General features: G+C 52.5%; 3 protein-coding genes across 3 annotated transcripts; 1 reads left to right on the plus strand and 2 right to left on the minus strand.

Annotated features, from left to right (window-relative positions):
- Nucleotides 1-1,225: 1,225 nt before the first annotated feature.
- Nucleotides 1,226-5,853, minus strand: NSUN4 (NOP2/Sun RNA methyltransferase 4). The gene is made up of 6 exons (XM_054165260.1): nucleotides 5,727-5,853; nucleotides 4,878-5,296; nucleotides 4,566-4,720; nucleotides 4,247-4,401; nucleotides 2,890-3,014; nucleotides 1,226-1,564 (listed from the first exon to the last, which is right to left on the minus strand). Exons 1-6 carry the CDS (start codon nucleotides 5,835-5,837, stop codon nucleotides 1,291-1,293), a joined length of 1,239 nt encoding a protein of 412 aa, XP_054021235.1. The 5' UTR covers nucleotides 5,838-5,853; the 3' UTR covers nucleotides 1,226-1,290.
- A 1,041-nt stretch (nucleotides 5,854-6,894) lies between these two features.
- Nucleotides 6,895-9,521, minus strand: LOC104301638 (cytochrome b-c1 complex subunit 6, mitochondrial). The gene is made up of 4 exons (XM_054165201.1): nucleotides 9,403-9,521; nucleotides 9,265-9,285; nucleotides 7,971-8,132; nucleotides 6,895-7,119 (listed from the first exon to the last, which is right to left on the minus strand). The coding sequence occupies exons 1-4, from the start codon at nucleotides 9,442-9,444 to the stop codon at nucleotides 7,087-7,089; spliced, it is 258 nt and encodes an 85-aa protein (XP_054021176.1). The 5' UTR covers nucleotides 9,445-9,521; the 3' UTR covers nucleotides 6,895-7,086.
- Nucleotides 9,522-9,589: 68 nt separating this feature from the next.
- On the plus strand, nucleotides 9,590-18,825 carry LRRC41 (leucine rich repeat containing 41). Its single transcript, XM_054165200.1, has 10 exons — nucleotides 9,590-9,944; nucleotides 10,033-10,119; nucleotides 11,134-11,204; nucleotides 12,526-13,690; nucleotides 14,301-14,546; nucleotides 15,443-15,607; nucleotides 15,953-16,051; nucleotides 16,536-16,658; nucleotides 17,492-17,567; nucleotides 18,482-18,825. The coding sequence occupies exons 1-10, from the start codon at nucleotides 9,857-9,859 to the stop codon at nucleotides 18,714-18,716; spliced, it is 2,355 nt and encodes a 784-aa protein (XP_054021175.1). The 5' UTR covers nucleotides 9,590-9,856; the 3' UTR covers nucleotides 18,717-18,825.
- The last annotated feature ends 467 nt before the right edge of the window (nucleotides 18,826-19,292 follow it).

Consider the following 19,292-nt stretch of genomic DNA (forward strand, 5'->3'; position numbering starts at 1 on the left):
ATAAGCAGAGACAAGTGCAACTCAGTGATGGAGATGGTGAGATTAAGGACATGAAGGCTGAGAGCCCTAGATGGTGCTTATTAACCCAAACTTGCTCACACAGGAGCACAGCAGTCAGACAGGAGGGACAGAGCATAGAACCACAGAATCAGTAAGGTTGGAAGGGACCTCAAAGATCATCAAGTCCAACCTGTCACCCAACACCTCATGACTGCTAAACCATGGCACCAAGTGCCACATCCAGTCCCCTCTTGAACACCTCCAGGGATGGGGACTCCACCACCTCCCTGGGCAGCACATTCCAATGCCTAACAACTCTCTCTGGGAAGAACTTTCTCCTCACCTCGAGCCTAAACCTCCTCTGGTGCAGCTTGAGACTGTGTCCTCTTGTTCTGGTGCTGGTTGCCTGGGAGAAAAGACCAACCCCCACCTGGCTACAACCATCCTTCAGGTAGTTGTAGACAGCAATAAGGTCTCACCCTGAGCCCCCTCTTCTCCAGGCTAAACAACCCCAGCTCCCTCAGCCTCTCCTTGTAGGGCTGTGCTCAAGGCCTCTCCCCAGCCTCATTGCCCTTCTCTGGACACGTTCAGGAGTCTCAATGTTCTTAAATTGAGGGGCCCAGAATTGGACACAGGACTCATGCTGCGGCCTAACCACACACACACCCCCTCGCAGGAAGCAGAGAGCTGTGAGGGACGTCAGCATTCCCAACACAGGGGCACAATGACTTCCCTGTTCCTGCTGGCCACACTATTCTTGATGCAGGCCAGGATACCATTGGCCTTCTTGGCCACCTGGGCACACTGCTGGCTCATGTTCAGCCTACTATCAACCAGTACCCCCAGGTCCCTCTCTGCCTGGCTGCTCTCCAGCCACTCTGACCCCAGCCTGTAGCACTGCATGGGGTTGTTGTGACCAAATTGCAGCACCCAGCACTTGGACTTGTTGAATGCCATCATATTGGACTCTGCCCATCCGTCCAGCCTGTCAAGGTTCCACAGGATCCACACAGGGGCATTTACTCCATGCCAAGACAGGTGGATAGATCACTCTGGTAAGACCCTCTTCTCTTTCCTACATTAAACACCTCAGTCTCAAGCAGATCAACAGTCAGAAGACTCCACAGCAGGTCTTTCTCATTTATTCTCTGTCTGCAGAGGGGAAAGAAAAAGCAGCCTTCCTCTGAGACATTTTAACAAGAAAAATAAATACAATGCAGCAGGTTTTGCTTTCCCTGGGAAACTGCAGGTACTTCCTGGCAGCCAGCAGGCAGGAGGCCGCTGCTCTATCTAGAGGCGCCGCAGCTTGCAGAAATAGATAGGTCCAAAGTTGGCTGTGAGGTGAGGCAGAACAAGCTCCCCCAGCCGGCACTCCGAGAAGAAGGAGAAGGTGTCCTGGAAGAGCGTCCGGAAGTGGCTCAAGTCCTCGGCCCGGACCCCGATGTTAAACTGGCTTGCTGCGATTTCTACCGCCCTCTCCATCACGTACTCGTTCTGCAGCGGGGAGAGGGAGCATGTGGAATACACCACCTCCCCTCCTGGCTTGGTGGCAAGGATTCCAGCCCTGCAGGCAAGATGGATGTAGAATCAGTAAGGTTGGAAAAGACCTCAGAGATCAGCAAGCCCAAGCTGTCACCCAACACCTCATGACTACCTAAACCATGGCTTCAGTTGCCATGTCCAATCCCTTTTTGAACATCTCCAGGGACAGGGACTCCACCACCTCCCTGGGCAGCACATTCCAATGGCTAACAACTCTCTCTGGGAAGAACTTTCTCCTCACCTCCAGCCTAAACTTCCCCTGGCATAGCTTGAGACTGTGTCCTCTTGTTCTGGTGCTGCTTGCCTGGGAGAAGAGACCAATCCCCACCAGGCTAAAACCTGCCTTCAGGTAGACAGCAATAAGGTCTCCTCTGAGCCTCCTCTTCTCCAGGCTAAACAACCCCAGCTCCCTCAGCCTCTCCTCACAGGGCTTATGCTCAAGACCTCTCCCCAGCCTTGCTGCCCTTCTCTGGACACGTTCAAAAGTCTCAATATCCTTCTTAAACTGAGGGGCCCAGAACTGGACACAGGACTCAAGGTGTGGCCTAACCCCACACCCCCACCATCAGGGGAAGCAGAGGGCTGTGAGGGACATCGTCGTTCCCAACCACCACAATTGGAAGCCAACATCTAACTCATAGGATGGGAGAGAGAAATCTCCTTGAGCTCTACAGGCTCAGCAACCTCACTGTGTCACTGCAGCTTGAGAACTGTTTTAGACCAGGGCAATATGAGGCAAATAGATTCTTAGATTGATAAAGTACTTAATGTGGGAGAGATGCTACCGGAGGGCAGATGGAGGCAGTCATCTACACTCACCTTCAAAGAAATGGGCTAAGAGTATGTACAGCAGAAGAGGCTCTCACAGTTCAGGCAGAGCCATGGGTCTCCCTCTAATCTGCCTCCTTATTGCCCCAGCTCATAGTCAGCCCATTCAAACTTGCCAGCAAAATGGGGTGATGAAGCACCTTCATGCCTTCCTGTGTGCTGGGAGATGAGCACATTTAGGAATCCTCCAGGGCTGACTGCCTGGACCCAGGAGATCATCACACCAAAGGACAATGCTGTACCCATCCTGTGCCTTAGACCCTCCCCCCTACCTCCTATGGCTGCTGCTGGAGACTGGAAGGACATTTGCTTTGACCAAGAACAACTGCACCTTCTTATGCTTATGGTAATGGCTGAACACATTTGGTGTGTTCAACCACTGCCATTCCAGAAAACTATTCATACTTTCCATACTTCCCAGTCAGGGACACATACAGCACAAAGAGGTTTCATTGCTGGCCACAGAGAGCTGCTGCTGTAACACAAAGAGCACCAAACCACACCACCAAGTTCACTTACATCAGCAGCTGCAGCTGCAGCATGGGCAACATCTGACGCTCCTTGGTTCGCATCTTGTGGAAGATGTTGTTCTCGTTCTCCATGACAGAGTGCCTGTCTGTTGTACAGGGTACATCCACCAGGACCTGCAGCAGCAGAGGGGCTGCAATAGTTCTGAGCCCAGGACACGCCCAGCAAACCTCCCAGAGCAGCCTGCCCCTTGCCCATCTCCTCCACGCTTGCTGCACACCAAGCAGCTCTTGGTTCCCTGCCTAGCTGAAGCTGCCTGAGCACAGCTGTGCACCCACACTAGGCTGCAACTCATCTGGCTGCTTTTGTGCTTGGGAATGTGCACACAGACACAGGAAAGGTGGACAACATCACACTCTCATGTGTCCTCATTTAACATTTCAACTCCATGTGTCTTCCTGGTGGACGTTATTGCAGCACCTACATCCACAATCATTCATGGCCAGAGCTCCTTGCAGTGACACCTCCCAGACCAACACTCCCAGGTCCCACAGCTGGAAATGGATGAGGAACAGGGGTTGTTTAATCTTCACATTTAACCTCTTCCAGGTGAAGGATTAAAAGAGGGGGTTTAAGGGGAATTACACAGGTAAATAACGGTACAACTCCAGATGCCCATAGAATAGAGTAGGACAGAGTAGGATGGAATGGAATGGAATGGAATGGAATGGAATGGAATGGAATGGAATGGAATGGAATGGAATAGAATAGAATAGAATAAACCAGGTTGGAAAAGACATTTAATATCATCAAGTCCAACCTATCACCCAACACCATCTAATCAACTAAACCATGGCACCAAGCACCCCATCAAGTCTCTTCCTAAACACCTCCAGTGATAGTGACTCCACCACCTCCCCAGGCAGCCCATTCCAATGGCCAATCACTCTGTGAAGATTTTCTTCCTAACATCCAGCCTAAACTTCCCCTGGTGCAGCTTGAGACTGTGTCCTCTTGTTCTGGTGCTGGTTGCCTGGGAGAAGAGACCAACCCCCATCTGGCTACAATCTCCCTTCAGGTAGTTGTAGACAGCAAGAAGGTCTCCCCCAAGCCTCCTCTTCCCCAGACTAAGCAACCCCAGCTCTCTCAGCCTCTCCTCACAGGGCTTGTGCTCCAAACCCCTCCCCAGCTTTGTTGCCCTTCTCTGGACACCTTCCAGCAACTCAACATCTTTCCTAAACTGCACCAGATCCTGCAGAAAGGGTACAGCAGGAGGATATGTTGCTCTAGATTACTTCTCTCTTTCTCTGCCATTGAAGATTATGGAAAACTACACAATTTCACTGCAGGATAAGCTGCTGTCTTCCTCTGGAACAGGAGGAATTTCACCTAGTTCCAAACCACCTACCTTATGGAAAGTGCCACCTTCCACCTGCTGCCAGTCCCTTCCATCATAAGACGTGACACTCACAGTTTCCCTGATTTCTTTGGGAACATAGCTCTGGAGAACCTGGCACAGCCTCTTTGTCCGGGAAACAGAAACGTCGTTGGCTGCCAGATGCCCTGAGAGGACACAACAGGCACGCTGCGAGCGTCACTTGCAGAAACACACCTGATGCCCAACTCTTGTAACCAGAAGTGATTAATGATCAGACATCAATGGGCACAGCACACTCTTCCAGCCCCATTTTATCCATGGGGGCAAGAAACAACCCACCTCCACTTACCACAAAGGCCGGTCTGCAGCAGAGCCAGGGTCTTGCCACCCGGAGCAGCACAGAGGTCAAGGACGCAGTCACCCGGCTGCACGTTGAGTGCCAGGACAGGCAGGAGAGATGCTGCATCCAGAAGGTAATAGTCAAGGAGTCCCAGAGCGTCTGGGCTGGAAATCAACAGTTTGCACAGGTAAAGCAAACGAGGGGAGGGAGAACAGCAGTTAGGAATGAGGATGGGAGCACAGAGAGGCAGCAAGTGCTCACACACATGCAGCTCCCATGGATGGCAATGGGAGCAGGCAGTCTGTGCCAGGGATGTCTCACCGTGCAGGGCGAAAGCGCGTGATGTCCCCCCTGGGGAAGGTGTAACACTTGATGTTGGAGTGGATGGAGGCACAGAGCGGCGGTGACATCTCTGCCTGTGTCGTTGTCTCTGCCTGCATCACTGCCCTGCCTTTGCCAGACCCCTCCTGGGACCTGCTTTCTCCTCTCTCCGCTTCTTCCACAGCTGCAACCTGCGCCTTTTGGGGGGCTTCAGAAACAAAATCGGTGGCATTCAGCAGCTCCAGCTCTTGGCTGACATGCTCAGCAGAAGAGAAGTTGTTCATGAGGGCACCATACTTCTGCTCACAGAGCAGGCCAATGCGGACAGAGGGCCACAAGTCCTTCAGCTGCAGGCTGTAGTTCGTGTCAAAGTGGTGCAGCGCCAGGCGTGTCGGGGGGATGCGGGGAGCTGTGGCAGCCTTGGGGGGAAAAAGTATCAGAGACGTTAAAAGACAGAACACCTCCACAGCCCAGCATTCCCTCCAGCCTCAACGGTTTTCCAAGGAGAATTCAGTGCCAGGTTCTGCACTGATGAAAGCCCCTGGGGTCTCTCTGCGGTCCCAGAGAGTGACTGCGCTCCGGGCACCCGTGGACTGGTAGCAGTCATGGGCTGGTGGCACCGGGAACGCCTGGGGACCCGAGGAGAGCATGCAAGGAGGTGCCCGGCTGTGTGCAGAGCGGTGTGACAGGTACGGGGGTGTTACAGAGTGCAGCGAGAGCCGCGCGGGGGTGAAACGGAGCGATCAGCGGGGTCCAAAAGGGTTAGCGGGGGCCACAGCGGGGGCGCAGCGCGGGGCGGGCCAGCCCCGGCGGCGGGGTCGGGCGTCCGCACGGCAGGGACCCGCTCACCCACTTCTCCTTGTAGCGGTGCCGACGAGGCCCCGGCGCCAGCCCCGGCGGCGGCCCCCGCCGCAGCAGCAGCGCTGCCGCCACCCTCCCGCGGCCGCCCAGCGCCGCCATCGCTCCGCGCCGCCGCCGTCGCCGCGCACCTTCCGGGGCGGGGCCGGCACCAGCACCGGAGCCGCTCCGCCGCCCGGAGCAGCCCCCGCGGAGCTCCGCACCGCCCCCGCCTGGGCGAGTAAACCCCGGGTGGGGTTATCGGGGCTTGCGGAACAGCTTGCGGAACAGCTTGCGGGGACTGGAGAGCCGGCTTTGGGCATCTACGGCTGGAGAGCAAAGAGGCTTGCGGCGGGAGGAACACACGCGCGGCTTCAGTGTGCCCCAAGGGGGGGAAAAAACCCCAAAGACCAAACCCAACCAACCAAAACCTCCGCAATGAGCATGCTACACGTGCCCCAGTAAAGCTCCACCAGGGATTAAACTGGAAATCCAACAGCAAAAGGCTTATGGTGCTACATTAATACAGTACATTCACAAAGTGATTCCTCCCTCTCCTCCCCCCCCGCACCCCGCTCGTTTTTAATGCTGGTTGAAAGCAGGTTTGCTACTCTGGGAAACACCTACTCACAAAAAAATCCTACTTCAAGAAAACACAGGCAGAGGATGAACTTGACCCTGCCCCAGGACAGCCCCAGGTCAGCAGAAGGGGCTATTGACTCACATAGACAGGCTTTAGCTGCCTCAGGTGACCCTTCATACTCTACTTGGGGTTTGAGCAGGTGGAACCACCACCCTGCAGCCAGTCTGCAGCCATGTGGTCCATCACTCTGGGCAAGAACACAAAGGTGCAGCTTCCAGCTGCTGGCAGCAAAGGACAGCCAGCAGTCCTCCTCCAAGGTGGAAGGGAAATTTCTCTCCTGGAAGAGGCTCATTCCCTTCCATTTAGTCAGAGCTTACTGCTTCAATATGGGCCTCCCAGGGCATGTGGTCCAAGAGACAAATTCTTCCCTGTGGGATGAGGCTGCACACAAAAGGACAGTCCCACAAAAGCGAGGAAAAGTCTGTCCCCCAAACTGGGTTCCAACCCCCACTAATTTCATCTTCATGCAGCACAAGTCAGAAACACACGGCCAAGGAAATAAACAGAGGGCATTTCCATGAGGATTCTCAATGTTTACTATGGAAAATCACAGGACATCAACACATTTTTTGTGTGCAGCTGCACATCTTCTTCCAGGAGAACAGAGGTCGCTGCCAGGAAGCCATTTTGTTTACACTGGGCATGGAGAATGAACAGGCAGGAAGCAGTACTGTGGATCAGGAACTGCCAACATTGGCTGTGGAAGCAGATGGACAATCATACCCGCCCTTACTTCAGGCTCTTGAAGAGTTTGTGAGCAACCTGAAAAGAAGAGACAACACACTCAGTAATGGGGAGTTTAGGGCTGCTGGAAAATGGCAGTGTTACCACCTGCATTGTGGTCTTCTGGGCCACTAACACAGCTGGCCCCACAGCCCTCCACTCTGCTCACTGCTTGGCAACAAGTCGCTTCAGACAACTACAAGCAGAGATTCCTCATGGAGTTTTACCTCAGACTAAGTCTAACTTTAAAAGGGCAAACACAACACTGAAATAGCAGAAGGATCATTTGCAGGCAGAAACAATGTGACTTATGGCTTAATCTAATAACCTACCAACTTGCTGCTGGAACTGTTGTAACAAGGAGGAACCAAAGATTTAGCAAGAAAAAGTATCAGGGCTCACAGTTCTTCAGCACTCACTGTGACTGAGGAGCTGCCATACCATAGAATCATAGAATCAGTCAGGGTGGGAAGGAACCACAAGGATCATCTAGTTCCAACCCCCCTGCCATGGGCAGGGACACCTCACACTAGATCAGGAGCCTCATCCAGCCTGGTCTTAAACACCTCCAGGGATGGGGCCTCAACCACCTCCCTGGACAACCCATTCCAGGGCTTCACCACTCTCACGGTGAAGAACTTCCTCCTCACGTCCAGCCTGAATCTCCCCACTTCCAGCTTCATTCCATTCCCCCTAGTCCTATCATTACCTGATCTCCTAACAAGTCCCTCCCCAGCCTTCTTATAGGCCCCCTTCAGATACTGGAAGGCCACAATAAGGTCACCTTGGAGCCTTCTTTTCTCCAGACTGAACAGCCCCAAATCTCCCACTCGAACTGTCTGCACCCTCAGAAGTGAAAGGCAGCTGGGGCTCCCAGGTGCTGCACTTACACAGTGGTCCCTGGCATGCAGGAAGTCAAAAAGCTCCTCTGTGCACTGCTCTTCTGTCTGGGACCTGGAGGACACCCGTGCGTCACAGAGCTCCAGCCGCTCCCGCGCCTTCACGCACTTCTCCGTCTGCTCGCAGTGCTCCCGGATTGTTTCTAAAGGATCCTGCAGAAACAGGGCTGCTGTGAAAACTGGGAGATCCCAAAGCTGTTTCACCCCAAGACCCACTGCTTTAAGAGCAAGTCATACACTGTGCAGATAACATGCTAGAGGAACATCCAGGAAGACCTGCACAGGCTTGAGAAGCGGGGCAACACGAACCTCGTGAAGTTCAACAGGGCCAAGTACAAACTCCTGTACGTGGGTTGAGGCAATCCCAAGCCAAAATTACAGGGTGGGGGGTGGGTGCAAAGATTGAGAGCAGCTCTGCAGAGGACTTGGGGGCACTGGTGGATGAAAAGCTGTACATAAGCTTAAAATGCACACTCACAGCTCAGGCGGCCAGCCATATCCTGGGCTGCCTCAAAACAAGCGTGGCCAGGAGGTAGAGGGAGGCAATTCTTCCCCTCTGTTCCATTCACATGAGACCCCACTTGAAGTAGTGTCCAGCTCTGGGGGTCCCAGTGTAAGAAAGACATGGACCTGCTCGAGCAGGTCCTGAGAAGGGCCACAAAAATGATCAGGAGTCTGGAGCATCCTCCACATGAGGAGAGGCTGAAAAAGTTGGGATTGTTCAGCCTGTAGAAGAGAAGGCTCTGAGAAGACCTTTTTACAGCCTTCTAGTACTTAAAGGGGACCAACAGGTAAGATTAGGAGACACCTTCTCAGGGAGTGCAGTAATAAGACAAGAGGTAATGGTTTTAAATTGACAGACAATAGATTTAAATATAAGGAATAAATGAAGTCTTTACTGTGAGGGTGGAGTGCATTGGGATTTGTGGATGCCTCATCCTCCTAAGTGTTCAAGGCCAGGGTGGATGGAGCTTTGTGCAGCCTGCACTTAGCAGACAGTGTCTCTGCCCACGGCAAAGGGACTAGAACCAGATGACCTTTATGGCCTGTCCAACCCCAATCTTTCTATGCTTCTACAATCCACACCGAAGCCTGGATTCAAGCTAGCTCCTCACTAAGCTCTGGACTGACAGCACAGGATAGTGACGGGGGCTCAGTTCCATACGAGCTTGTCACTGCCTCAAGACATCGGGTCATCTACCCCTGACGGGGAGCCGCAGCCGTCCCCGCCGCCACCGAGGCCACCAGCTCCCCCAGCAGCGGCGGCCCAGGCCTCTCGACTTACCACCAGCTCTTCTTCCTCCTCCTAGCGAAAGACAAAAAAAAAGAGAGAGAGAACACACAGTTACCGATCTGCCCACGTCACTCGGGCACCCGGCGCGGGCCCCGCCGGCCGACCCCAGCTCAGTCCAGCCCCGCTCACCTCGGGCTCCCCGGCGTGAACGACGGTATCGTGCAGCCCCATTGCTCCGCTCCCGCCGCCCAGAAGGACTCGACAGGGTCACCCGCCGGAAGCGCCGCCGCTCTCCCCGGAAGCGGAAATGCGCTCGCAGCGCGTTGCGGCCGCCCTCCGCCAATTCGGAACTGGGAGCATCCCTCCCAAAAAAGGATCATTGGCCGTCTCAAGATGTCTACCGTTCTGTTCTCTGCTTTCTTTATGCCCTTCTCGCCAGGGATCGCAGCCTGAATGCCGGCTCACTGGCTATCGCTGTCGGCCTGCCCGGCCCCACGTGGGGAGTGGATGTCACTTGACGCGACCTCCCCAAGATGGCCGCCCGCTTCATCCTCCTCGCAAGATGGCGACAGCGGGGCGCGGAAGCTAAGGGGGTGTCCCTTCCCAAGATGGCGGGGGCACGGAGGCGGCGCTGAGTACGGCAATGGCGGCGGAGGGTCCACGCAGCCTGTTCGCGCTGAGCGCGGCGGCGGTGAGCTGCAGCATGGGGGCCCTGGAGCAGGACGTCTGGGGTAAGGAGCGGGCAGCGCGGGGCGGCGGGGCGCGGGGCCCGGGGCCTGCCCGCACCCTGCCGCTGTCTCCCTCTGGCTCTCCCCGCAGCGCTGCCCGGGCACCTCCTGCGGGGACTCCTGCCGCTTCTCTCCGTCTTCCGTCTCGAGCGCGCCGAGGACGCCGCGCGGAGAGCAGGTGACACCGGCGGGGATGGCGACAAACCGTCGGGGGGACCCCGGGAGGAAGGGAGGGACGAGCCCCCCGAAACTGATGGTGTAGACAAACTCCACCCATACTGCGGGCACGCTCGTAGACCTGGAGAGGGGAGCCCGGCACAGGAGGCCCCCCAGCTGGAGAGAGGAACCCCGCTGCAGGGACGAACCTCTGCTGCTTGGAAATGGGAGCCCTGGGCTGGCGGGGTCAACTTCTCTGTGAGAGGGTGGGACGTGACACCCCGCGACGACGACACCCCCCGGAGCACAGTCTCTGCCACCAAGGCTTGAGCCCTGCGTTCTAAACCTTGAGCCCTGTCCCATAGCCAGGGGACATGCATTCATCCATCTTGCTCCTTTTGAGGACCAACAAAACCTGCCATTTCTAGCCCATTCTCAGCCCCAGCCTCTGAGAAGTTGGAGCGAAAACAGTCCCAAGGGTTGGAATACCTCTGCTACGAGGATAGGCTGAGGGAGCTGGGGTTGATCAGCCTAGGGAAGACTCCAGGAGGACCTTAGAGCTGCCTTCCAATACCTGAACAGATCCTACAGCAGGGCTGGAGAGGGTGTCTAGCAATAGTGAATGGTTTTAAGCCAAGGGAGAGTAGGTTTAGACTGGAACTTAAGAAGGAGTTCTTCAGGACAAGGGTGGTGGGCCTGTGGAATAAGCTGCCCAGGGAAGTTGTGGATGTCTCCTCTCTGGGGGTGTGTTAAAGGCCAGGTTGGATGAGGGCAAGAGCAGCCAAATCTAGCTGAGAGGCATCCCTGCCCACAACAAGGAGGCTAGAGCAGAAGATCTCAAAGGTCCCTTCCAACCTAAGCCATTCTATGGAAAGGTGGCATCCTCCCTTCACTCCAAAGCACCAGCCTTTTGCTGAAGGGTTCTGGGTCTGTGCCCCCCAGTGCTGCCCCTTGTCTGCACAGTGCCCCTGTGAGAGTCAGGACAGGATCCCCCCAGTTGATTAATAATCCCAGATGGTTATTTTTTTACCCCCAGGCCTCTCAACACAGCCCATCTGGCGCAAGCTGTGGGATGATGTGATGAAAACCAGGCCACCCAACTCAGAGGTGAGGGGACACTGCCAGAGGGAGAAGGGGCATGACGGAGCCACCCTGTTTCTGCCATCTCCTCCCTAAGCCTGCTGGGGCTGCTGGCCACCTTTGTGTGCTGGTGCTTGTTTACAAGCACTTCGAGAGCTCCAGACCGAGGCATGACCCTGGTAGCATGATCATTTTGGGAAACAAGGTTCTTCACAAGAACAGTGATGTACAGCCACACTCTCCATCTCAGAACAGTGAGTTTGCTGAAAGAATAAATCCTCTCCTAAGAGATGTAATTCTTAGGGGAAGAGAGGATAAAAACAGTATCTTATGTCATGCTTACACCTACGCTGGCAAAAGAATGTGCTGGGATCTTAGAAAGTGCGAGAAAAGTACTTAAGACAGTGACTTTGGAAGAATGGTTTTAAGAAACCTGAAGCAGCTGCACAAAAGAATTGTCAACAGACAACTTAATCACAGCCTGTAAGTACATGCTCGGGGAGAAGATTCCCAAGGATGTCGCTTTTAGTAGGCAAAACCACGACTTAACTTCCAGCGAGTGAATGTGCTTTAATTAGGCCAGAAGCAGGATGAAGCAAGAGATTTGAGTAGCTCAGTGTTTCAGCACACACAAACTGAGGAAAGATGCTGTGGTGGTTTGAGCCTTAACTGGGATTTAAGAGCTCAGATAGGGGGCAAGGCTGAGAATCCCTCCGCCACTCCCCCCTCCTCTTTCCTGATCGAGAGGAAAAAGAAAGGGAAGGAGCAAATCTACCAAGAAATAATTTGGAGTCAGCTTGGAAGTAGAGAGGTAAACGTTTTCTTTAAACTATAGATATATAGATATAAAAAACAATAACAGGAAGGGTTCACAAGGGTAAGGAACAAGGATGGATGGGGAAAATATGTGTCCAAAACTAGTCCTTTGGAGTCCTTTGAAGAGGCGTGGATGTAGCAGAGAGGAGGAGGACCAGGCCTGACCACGTGGAAGCAGGAAGCCAGCAGCAACTCTCTTTCGTCCCCACGAGGCAGAAGTAAAAGAGAGCTAATGGCTGCAGTGTCTTCCTTTTTATATAGGCTTGCTGGACAGGGAGGAGGAGTGGAACAGACTAACTCAATTTCCCAGGGGGAAAAACCCCCTCCAGGGAGGGCAAAGCTCTCACAAGCCCTCCCTCCCACTGCTTTCAGGATGGGTGTAACCCATCACAGATGCTGAGAACTGGCAAGGCAGTCTCAGTTGTGCCTGCAGTACTTTCTTTAGGACACTGCATTTGCCAGGCTAGCAGATAATAATAATTGAACTTTTTGCCTGGCTTTTTATTAATACATCCCTGTTGCTTAATTGCAGAGTATAACCTGTTGGAGGAAGAAGTTCCTTGAAACGTTCTTCTCAAACGTTCTTCATGGTGTCTTGGATGTTTCCTCTGACTGGCGTCTCAATGACCAGCACTTCTCACCTCTGCTCCACAGCTCCCCACACGTTTCCCAGCTTACCCTCTGCAACATGCTGCAGGGTGCAGTGGAGCTCACTGCTGAGCACAACCAGAAAGTGCTTGAAAACCTGGCTAGCTCCCTGCACATCCTGAAGTTCCAGCATCTCCTCTCCTCCGACCAGTCCATCAGGCATTCGCTGGTTCTGCTTCTTCACCGGCTGATTCACCACGGCTCTGTCAGCCAGGTGTCCATGTATTCCTGGCCTGTTCCTGACACAGTTCTTCTTGTTCTCATTTTGAGCATGAGTGCTGGATTTTGGCGTTCAGGAAATGCCCTTGCTTATCACAGCAGCCCATGTGGCCTTTGCAGAGAGGAGGGCAAAGCCCAAAGCCAGGAGCTAGCACATGAGCGAGCAGAGAGGGGCCGTTATGATGAGAGGGAGCAGAGTGATGGCGAGAACCAGGTAGGATCCCCTAGGGCCCCGGAGGAGGCCAGTGTGGAGGTGAATAGATACAGGGCTGACACTTGCCTGAACCCTGTCCTCTCCAGACCAAGAAGTCCTCCTCTGCAAAACCAAGCATGTGAGGAGGGTAGCAGCACTGTGCCCTGTGACCACGCTGGCATTCAGGGGGGATACTCTCGTTGCAGCTCAAGCCAGCTGTCGTGTGGCTCCGTCCTTCGTAGGACACGCCGGCGGCTGAAATCCGCCGTGGGGAAGAAACGTCGCTGCCTCAGGCGAAGCAGGGGACCCTACGCTGACCCAGAAGATCTCTATGATTTTGTTTTTACTGTCGCCAGAGAGGACAGTTCGGGATTACTTGACAAAAACAGTGCTGCAGAGGGAGAAAATGCTGATAGCTGGACCAGCTCCTCGCCGGGGTCTCCGTGCACTGGCCATGCTGGCTGTAAGAAAAGAGGAGGCTCCGCTGGGGTCTTTTCCCTGAAAGCTGCTCGCCGCTTCCGAAGTGTGTCCACGCTGGAATTGTTTTCCATTCCTTTGACTGGGGAGACATGTCGGACTTTGAGTAACCTGCTGAGCTCCTGGGTGTCTTTAGAAAACTTGGTGCTGTCGTACAATGGTTAGTGGTGCAAACAGCTTGCCTCCTTCCAGACTACTCAGGTTCACCTTGACTTTATTTTTACTGTAATGGGCATTGTAAGAGTGTCATCCTTGAGAATGCCACCCACAGAGATGTTTAATGAGCGTGAGGACTTAGGCTGGAGGTGAGGAGAAAGTTCTTCACAGAAAGAGTGATTGGCCTTTGGACTGGGCTGCCCAGGGAGGTGGTGGAGTCTCCACCCTTGGAGGTGTTCAAGAAAGGATTGGATGGGGCGCTTGAAGCCATGGTTTAGTTAGTCATGAGGTGGTAGGTAGTAGGTAGTAGGTTGGACTTGATGATCTCTCAGGTCTTTTCCAACCTGGTTGATTCTATGATTCTGTGTAGGCGAGAATGGGGCCTTTCTGCCTCAGAACAGTCCCTGGCCTTCTGCTTAAATGCTGTGCAGAGAGGGAAAGGGAAGAGTCAGATCTCCTTCTCCCCTATACTGATTGTAGCTTAACGTGTGGATAATGCAGGCTGTGAGTTTAGCCTTTGACTTGGGGTCCTTGGCCACTGGCACGGCTCCAGCTGCACGTGTCGGTGTCTGTACAGGCACAGCTAACACCTTTCTGTACAAATGCTGTTCCAGGCCTGGGTGCTAACATCTCCTGCATCCTCTCTGGGCTCCGGGCCCTCTCCCGCCGCTCGGATTGCCAGCTCCGCGTGGTGCGTGTCAGCGACGTCTTCTCCCACATGCCTTGCATGGAGCTTGTTCGCTGCATCCTGGGCGCCTTTCCCCAGCTCCACACACTCTCAGTCAGCTTCGACCTCAAAAACCAGCTGGAGGGAAACAGGCCAGAGGGGAATCCAAGCTGCAGTGAGGCAGAAATCCCAGGTAGGAATCATTATTCTAAGTGATGACCAGGATGTGGCAGGTAGATAGAGCTGTAAGAGCCTGGCATGCACATTTGATCCGTAGACTGATACAGTGATGTGTAACTGAGCAATTACAGCCTCAGCTTTCTGATTTAGATGGTGTTGAAGTTTGTCATTTCCAGCCTCATATGCTCAGTGAAGTCTGAATCTTGGACAAAGTATTCTATTGCTGTATGCCAGCCTGCTGCAGCATTAGCCCTGTACAGTGCCAGTCATAACCTGCTAGTAGTGACTGTCCTCAAGAGCCTGCTGGGAGCATATCTCACCAGATCTGTCAACTGGTTGGGAGCTTCTGCTTTGTCCAGCCTATTGACTGTGAGGTTCTAAGCCTTAGACCCCTAAGCAGAGGAAAGGCATCTCTTGATCGTCACAGTACCACAGATGATGGCAAAGCAGTGTCAAAGTCTCTGGATTGCAGTCTGGGAGACAGAGCATCATGCTCTCAGCTCACAGGTTTCTCATGACCCTGACTAACCCTTGAATGACCAGAAAAGCAGCAAGCAAAGCTTGAGTGAGTATGGAGCAGGGTCAGAGAGTTTCTGTGCTGTGGGCAAACAGACTGGTTAGTGCATAAAGTGTGACCTTTTGTCAAGTGTTGTTTCACTGCCAGAACAAAGCAGAAATTGGTGGCTGTGATGTGGCAGGAGTCCTGAAACAAGCCTGAAGTGATTTACATTACCATAGGTCCGAATTGCCTGAGCTCTATGGGGCAGGGTGCATCACACAGACACTTCCTGCCAACCTAAACGGTCACATCAGGCATAGAGACTTCTTGCTTGCTCTGGGACCTAGCTGTGTTGAAGATGGGCATGTCAGACTGAGCTCTTTCATTGTTCTTTGTTTTTATTCTCTTAGAGAGCTGCTTGGAGCAGCTGGAGATAAGATTTCCCAGGGAACCCCTGCACACCGAGTTCCTGCTGCCAGTGCTCAAGGCATCAAAGTCTCTCCAGCAGCTGTCCCTTGACAGTGCCACGCTGCCCTGTTCTCAGGAGCTTGGGCTCCTTCTGGAGGCACTCAAAGGTACTCTGCTAGCCTGTAGATCGATAGCATCACTAGGACACACAGAGTAGCTTCTTTGCTGTGATCTTCCATCCTTTAGCATGAAGCCAGCTTAGGTGGGTTCATTTCTTCAATATGGACATCCTTGAAGTCATCCAAGAAAGGGAACTGGGTGTCAGCTACCCCACTTTCTGTGCTGAGCATGTGAGTGATCCTGCACAGCAGGATGGTTCCTTTTAATTACCTACAATCCAGAACAAATTACCCAGTCCAACTCAGTTTCTGGGCATTAGCTGGTAGGTGGGTAAAGGTCTTTTTATCCCAGGGATGTACAGCACTTTACCTGACAGCTTGTTTTGCTTTTAGAGTGTAATCCAAGTCTGAAGAAACTGAGCTTTCATGATGTGAACCTGGCTGAGCACCAGAAAGAAGTTCTGCTTTTGCTTCAGGATCCTGTCCTGCAAGGTACAGCAAACTCTTGGGTGCTGATGCCTCAAAAGGTGCCGCAGGTGTTTGCTTTTGGCTGGCTGACAGTTAAGAGGTGATCTTCAGATGTGTAAAATTCGGCCAAATGTCACTGGAGCTGATCTGTAGCTGTTGGCAGAGTGGGAACATGTCTGGTTCTTTGTGCCAGCAGGGCAGAGAGGAGCAGCTGCAAACCTGGGGCACGCTGCAGAGTCCCTGGTCTTGGCTCTAAAAAAGCAAAGGTTTCCAACGTGCAGAGCACATCAGTCTTTAACTGGGTCAGCTGGCAGAGCCACTTCCCTGGCTGTGATCTCTGCTTTCTTCTTGTGACAGAGGGGCAGAGCTGTTGTATGCAATCCACTGCTGGGGAGGCTTTGTTCTTGTGCACAGATTAAGGTCTGGAGCCGTCTGTAGGATGTAATTATGGAATAATGAAGTGTGCAGAGAGTACTAATGTTGTACTCTCAATCCATTTCTTCTGCAGAAATCACATTTTCCTTCTGCCGGCTGTTTGAAAGCTCTACTAATGAGTTTTTGTCAGAAATAATCAATGCAGTGAAAAGAAATTCATCTCTGAAGAGCCTCAAACTGCCTGGGAATCGCCTTGGTGGGTACACTGAATGTTGCTATGAGACCTTGGCCCCAGACCAGCTCCCTTGGAGATAACGTTGAGGGTTGCAGTTATGATCGTTGCTGGCAGGTGAACCTAACACATGGATGAGCAGAGTGGATTTAGCTCACAAAATCAGAACAGAGTTAATGTTTTAAAGGCAGAATGTCAGTTGTGTTCTCCAGTGTGCCAGGAGACCAGGTGCTGCATGAGCCTTGTGGTTGCTTTTCTCTGCAGCAAAAGCAGGTAGCAGCAGGACTCCAGATTTGACTGAGCACTGATCTGCTTCAGCCCCTTTAGAAAGGAAAAGATCCAGCAGCAAATGCAGTGCCTCTCATGTTGCCTGAGTTTGGGGATTTTGTGCCTTAAAAGCTCCTGGCAGCCACCAGAGTGATGGGGATGTTAAGGAAGGTTTTGTGTCAAAGACATGAATTTACAGGACCCGTAGGCTGTTTGGATCACAGAAGAAGAAGTGTCTGAGAGATGAATTTCAGGTAAATCCAGGATAGTTTTCTGTTCTGTTAATTGAATGGGAAAGCTTGGGATTACCTAAAATACACCTGATTTCTGAGGCTTGAGTTCAGACCTCTACTGCTGGCCATTGAATTCTCAAACCCAGGACTGGACTGTCAGCATGTTTCCATTGCCTTGAATGCTGTGCTCATCAGGGTGCACTTGCTTTAGGCCACTGAGGGTGCAGAGATGAGCCCTTTGTGCTGCATGTACATGTTCACAGCCTCCTTTCTGCACCATGATGCCAGCCCTGGGGCAATTTAAATGTTTAACACAGTTGTGAACTGCATCTAACAGGTGCATTTCTCCCCTCTTAGGGAACCACAGGCTGGTTGCCCTTGCAGATATTTTCTCTGAAGATTCCTCCTCTGCTCTTTGCCAGCTGGATGTCAGGTATTCTGCTGCTCTAAACACTGAACTTCTTGTTTCAGAAAGGCCAGGTCTGAACTGGGCTCAGGCAGCAGAAGCCTGAGCATGGTTTTGTTTCTTAAAGGAATGTGTACCCAAGAAAAGCTTAGAGAAACACTGCAGTGGGAACATACAACCCCAGAGACTTCCAGCAAGTTAGGACACCCCTACATACATTTAATCTAAGGCTTCAGTGTGACCAGCACTGTTCCCACTGCCCCATCAGATCCTGTGAATGCCTCTGCATTCCATTCCTCCTCTTTGGTCTTCACCCTGAACTGCTGCTCTCTTCTTGAGCCCCATAAGCATTAACCTTCATGAAGCACATGGCAGGTGACATTTCTGCAATACTAATGAGAGTTTTGTTTGATTTGTTCCCCCTTCTTTACATCTGAATGGCTCAGGTTGCTGAGAGTATGGAGGCTTGCCAATTTATTTAACCATAGCCACTGCTTCAGCAGCCTTCAATCCTGATTGCTATGGTACCTCTCACAGGATGAAGTCCAGTATGCAACTTCATATTTATTTACACATCTCTGCAGGGGAAATGACCTTTTCATGTAAGATACCAGGACTTGACACATGCTGTCCAGATTTTCCCAGAAGGAAGAGATAAATGATCACTCACTGCTGAGGCTTGCACTGGGACTTGTGGGTTGGGCCAGACAGTTGACAGCTGCTGTGAGACAGAAGTGCTCCTGGCACTGCTTTGTCAGGCACCTGTGTCCAGCAACATTTTAAGGCCATAGATAGGGCTACTTAAGGAGGCCAGGATAACAAGTTTAACTCGTCAGTGGTTACCATCTTAGCATTACAAAGTTTCCAGCAATTCATAATGTGCACTTCCCCCACCCCTTTTTATCCCCTTTTATTTTTGGTGTCCTCCTTTCCCTGGAAAGCTCAAATTGCATCAAGCCTGATGGGCTCCTGGAGTTCACAAAGAAGCTGGAGGGCCACATCCAGCAGCGAGGGGGACAGATTCAATTCACACACCTCCGCCTCTTCCAAAACTGGCTGGACCAGGATGCCGAAACAGCTCAAGAAGCACTCCGGCGTCTCAAAGCTGTGTGCAGTGTGGTCAACGACTCGTGGGACTCCTCACAGGCCTTTGCTGACTACATCAGCGTCATGTGATGGATGCAGGAGCAGCACAAAGCCCCTCAGCTTGAACTAAAGCAGTTCAGTCCCTGCCCAGTAAGATTCCTTTCACAGCACAAGCAGGGTTTTCTTCCCCTCATTCAGGCAGAGTAGGTTTTTTTCTTGTCACTTCTGGTTCTTTGAGGCAGGGGCACCACAGTGAAGTGACACCCGAGACTGGTTCCACGGCTGCAGTTGCAGGCAGTCTGACTCTTACCATCTTCCCAGTTGGAATATTTTAAGTGGGGCAGATATCAAAATGGGATTCTGTGTCTTCCTGCAGATCTCTGGCCAGGCAGTTGTTTATTTCACTGGGTGTTGTGGCAAACTGTGTTGTCTCAGCCAATGTCTGTCTCGGATAGACTCAAAAGCCATCTGGTTATGCTCCTTGATAATCAGGTTTAGGTGACCTTGCTTTTGAGCATGAATGTTAGACAGTATGGCCTTAAGGCCCCTTACAACTTCAATCATTCTGTGATCTGTGAAATGAGAAGTCCTTCCTCCACTTGGAGCAGAAAACAAGGCACAAAAGCCCCCAGCCTTGACCTTTTACATTTGGAAAGTTTGACTTTG

This window comes from Dryobates pubescens, chromosome 11 (assembly GCF_014839835.1).
Source record: "Dryobates pubescens isolate bDryPub1 chromosome 11, bDryPub1.pri, whole genome shotgun sequence".
Lineage (NCBI taxonomy): Eukaryota > Metazoa > Chordata > Aves > Piciformes > Picidae > Dryobates > Dryobates pubescens.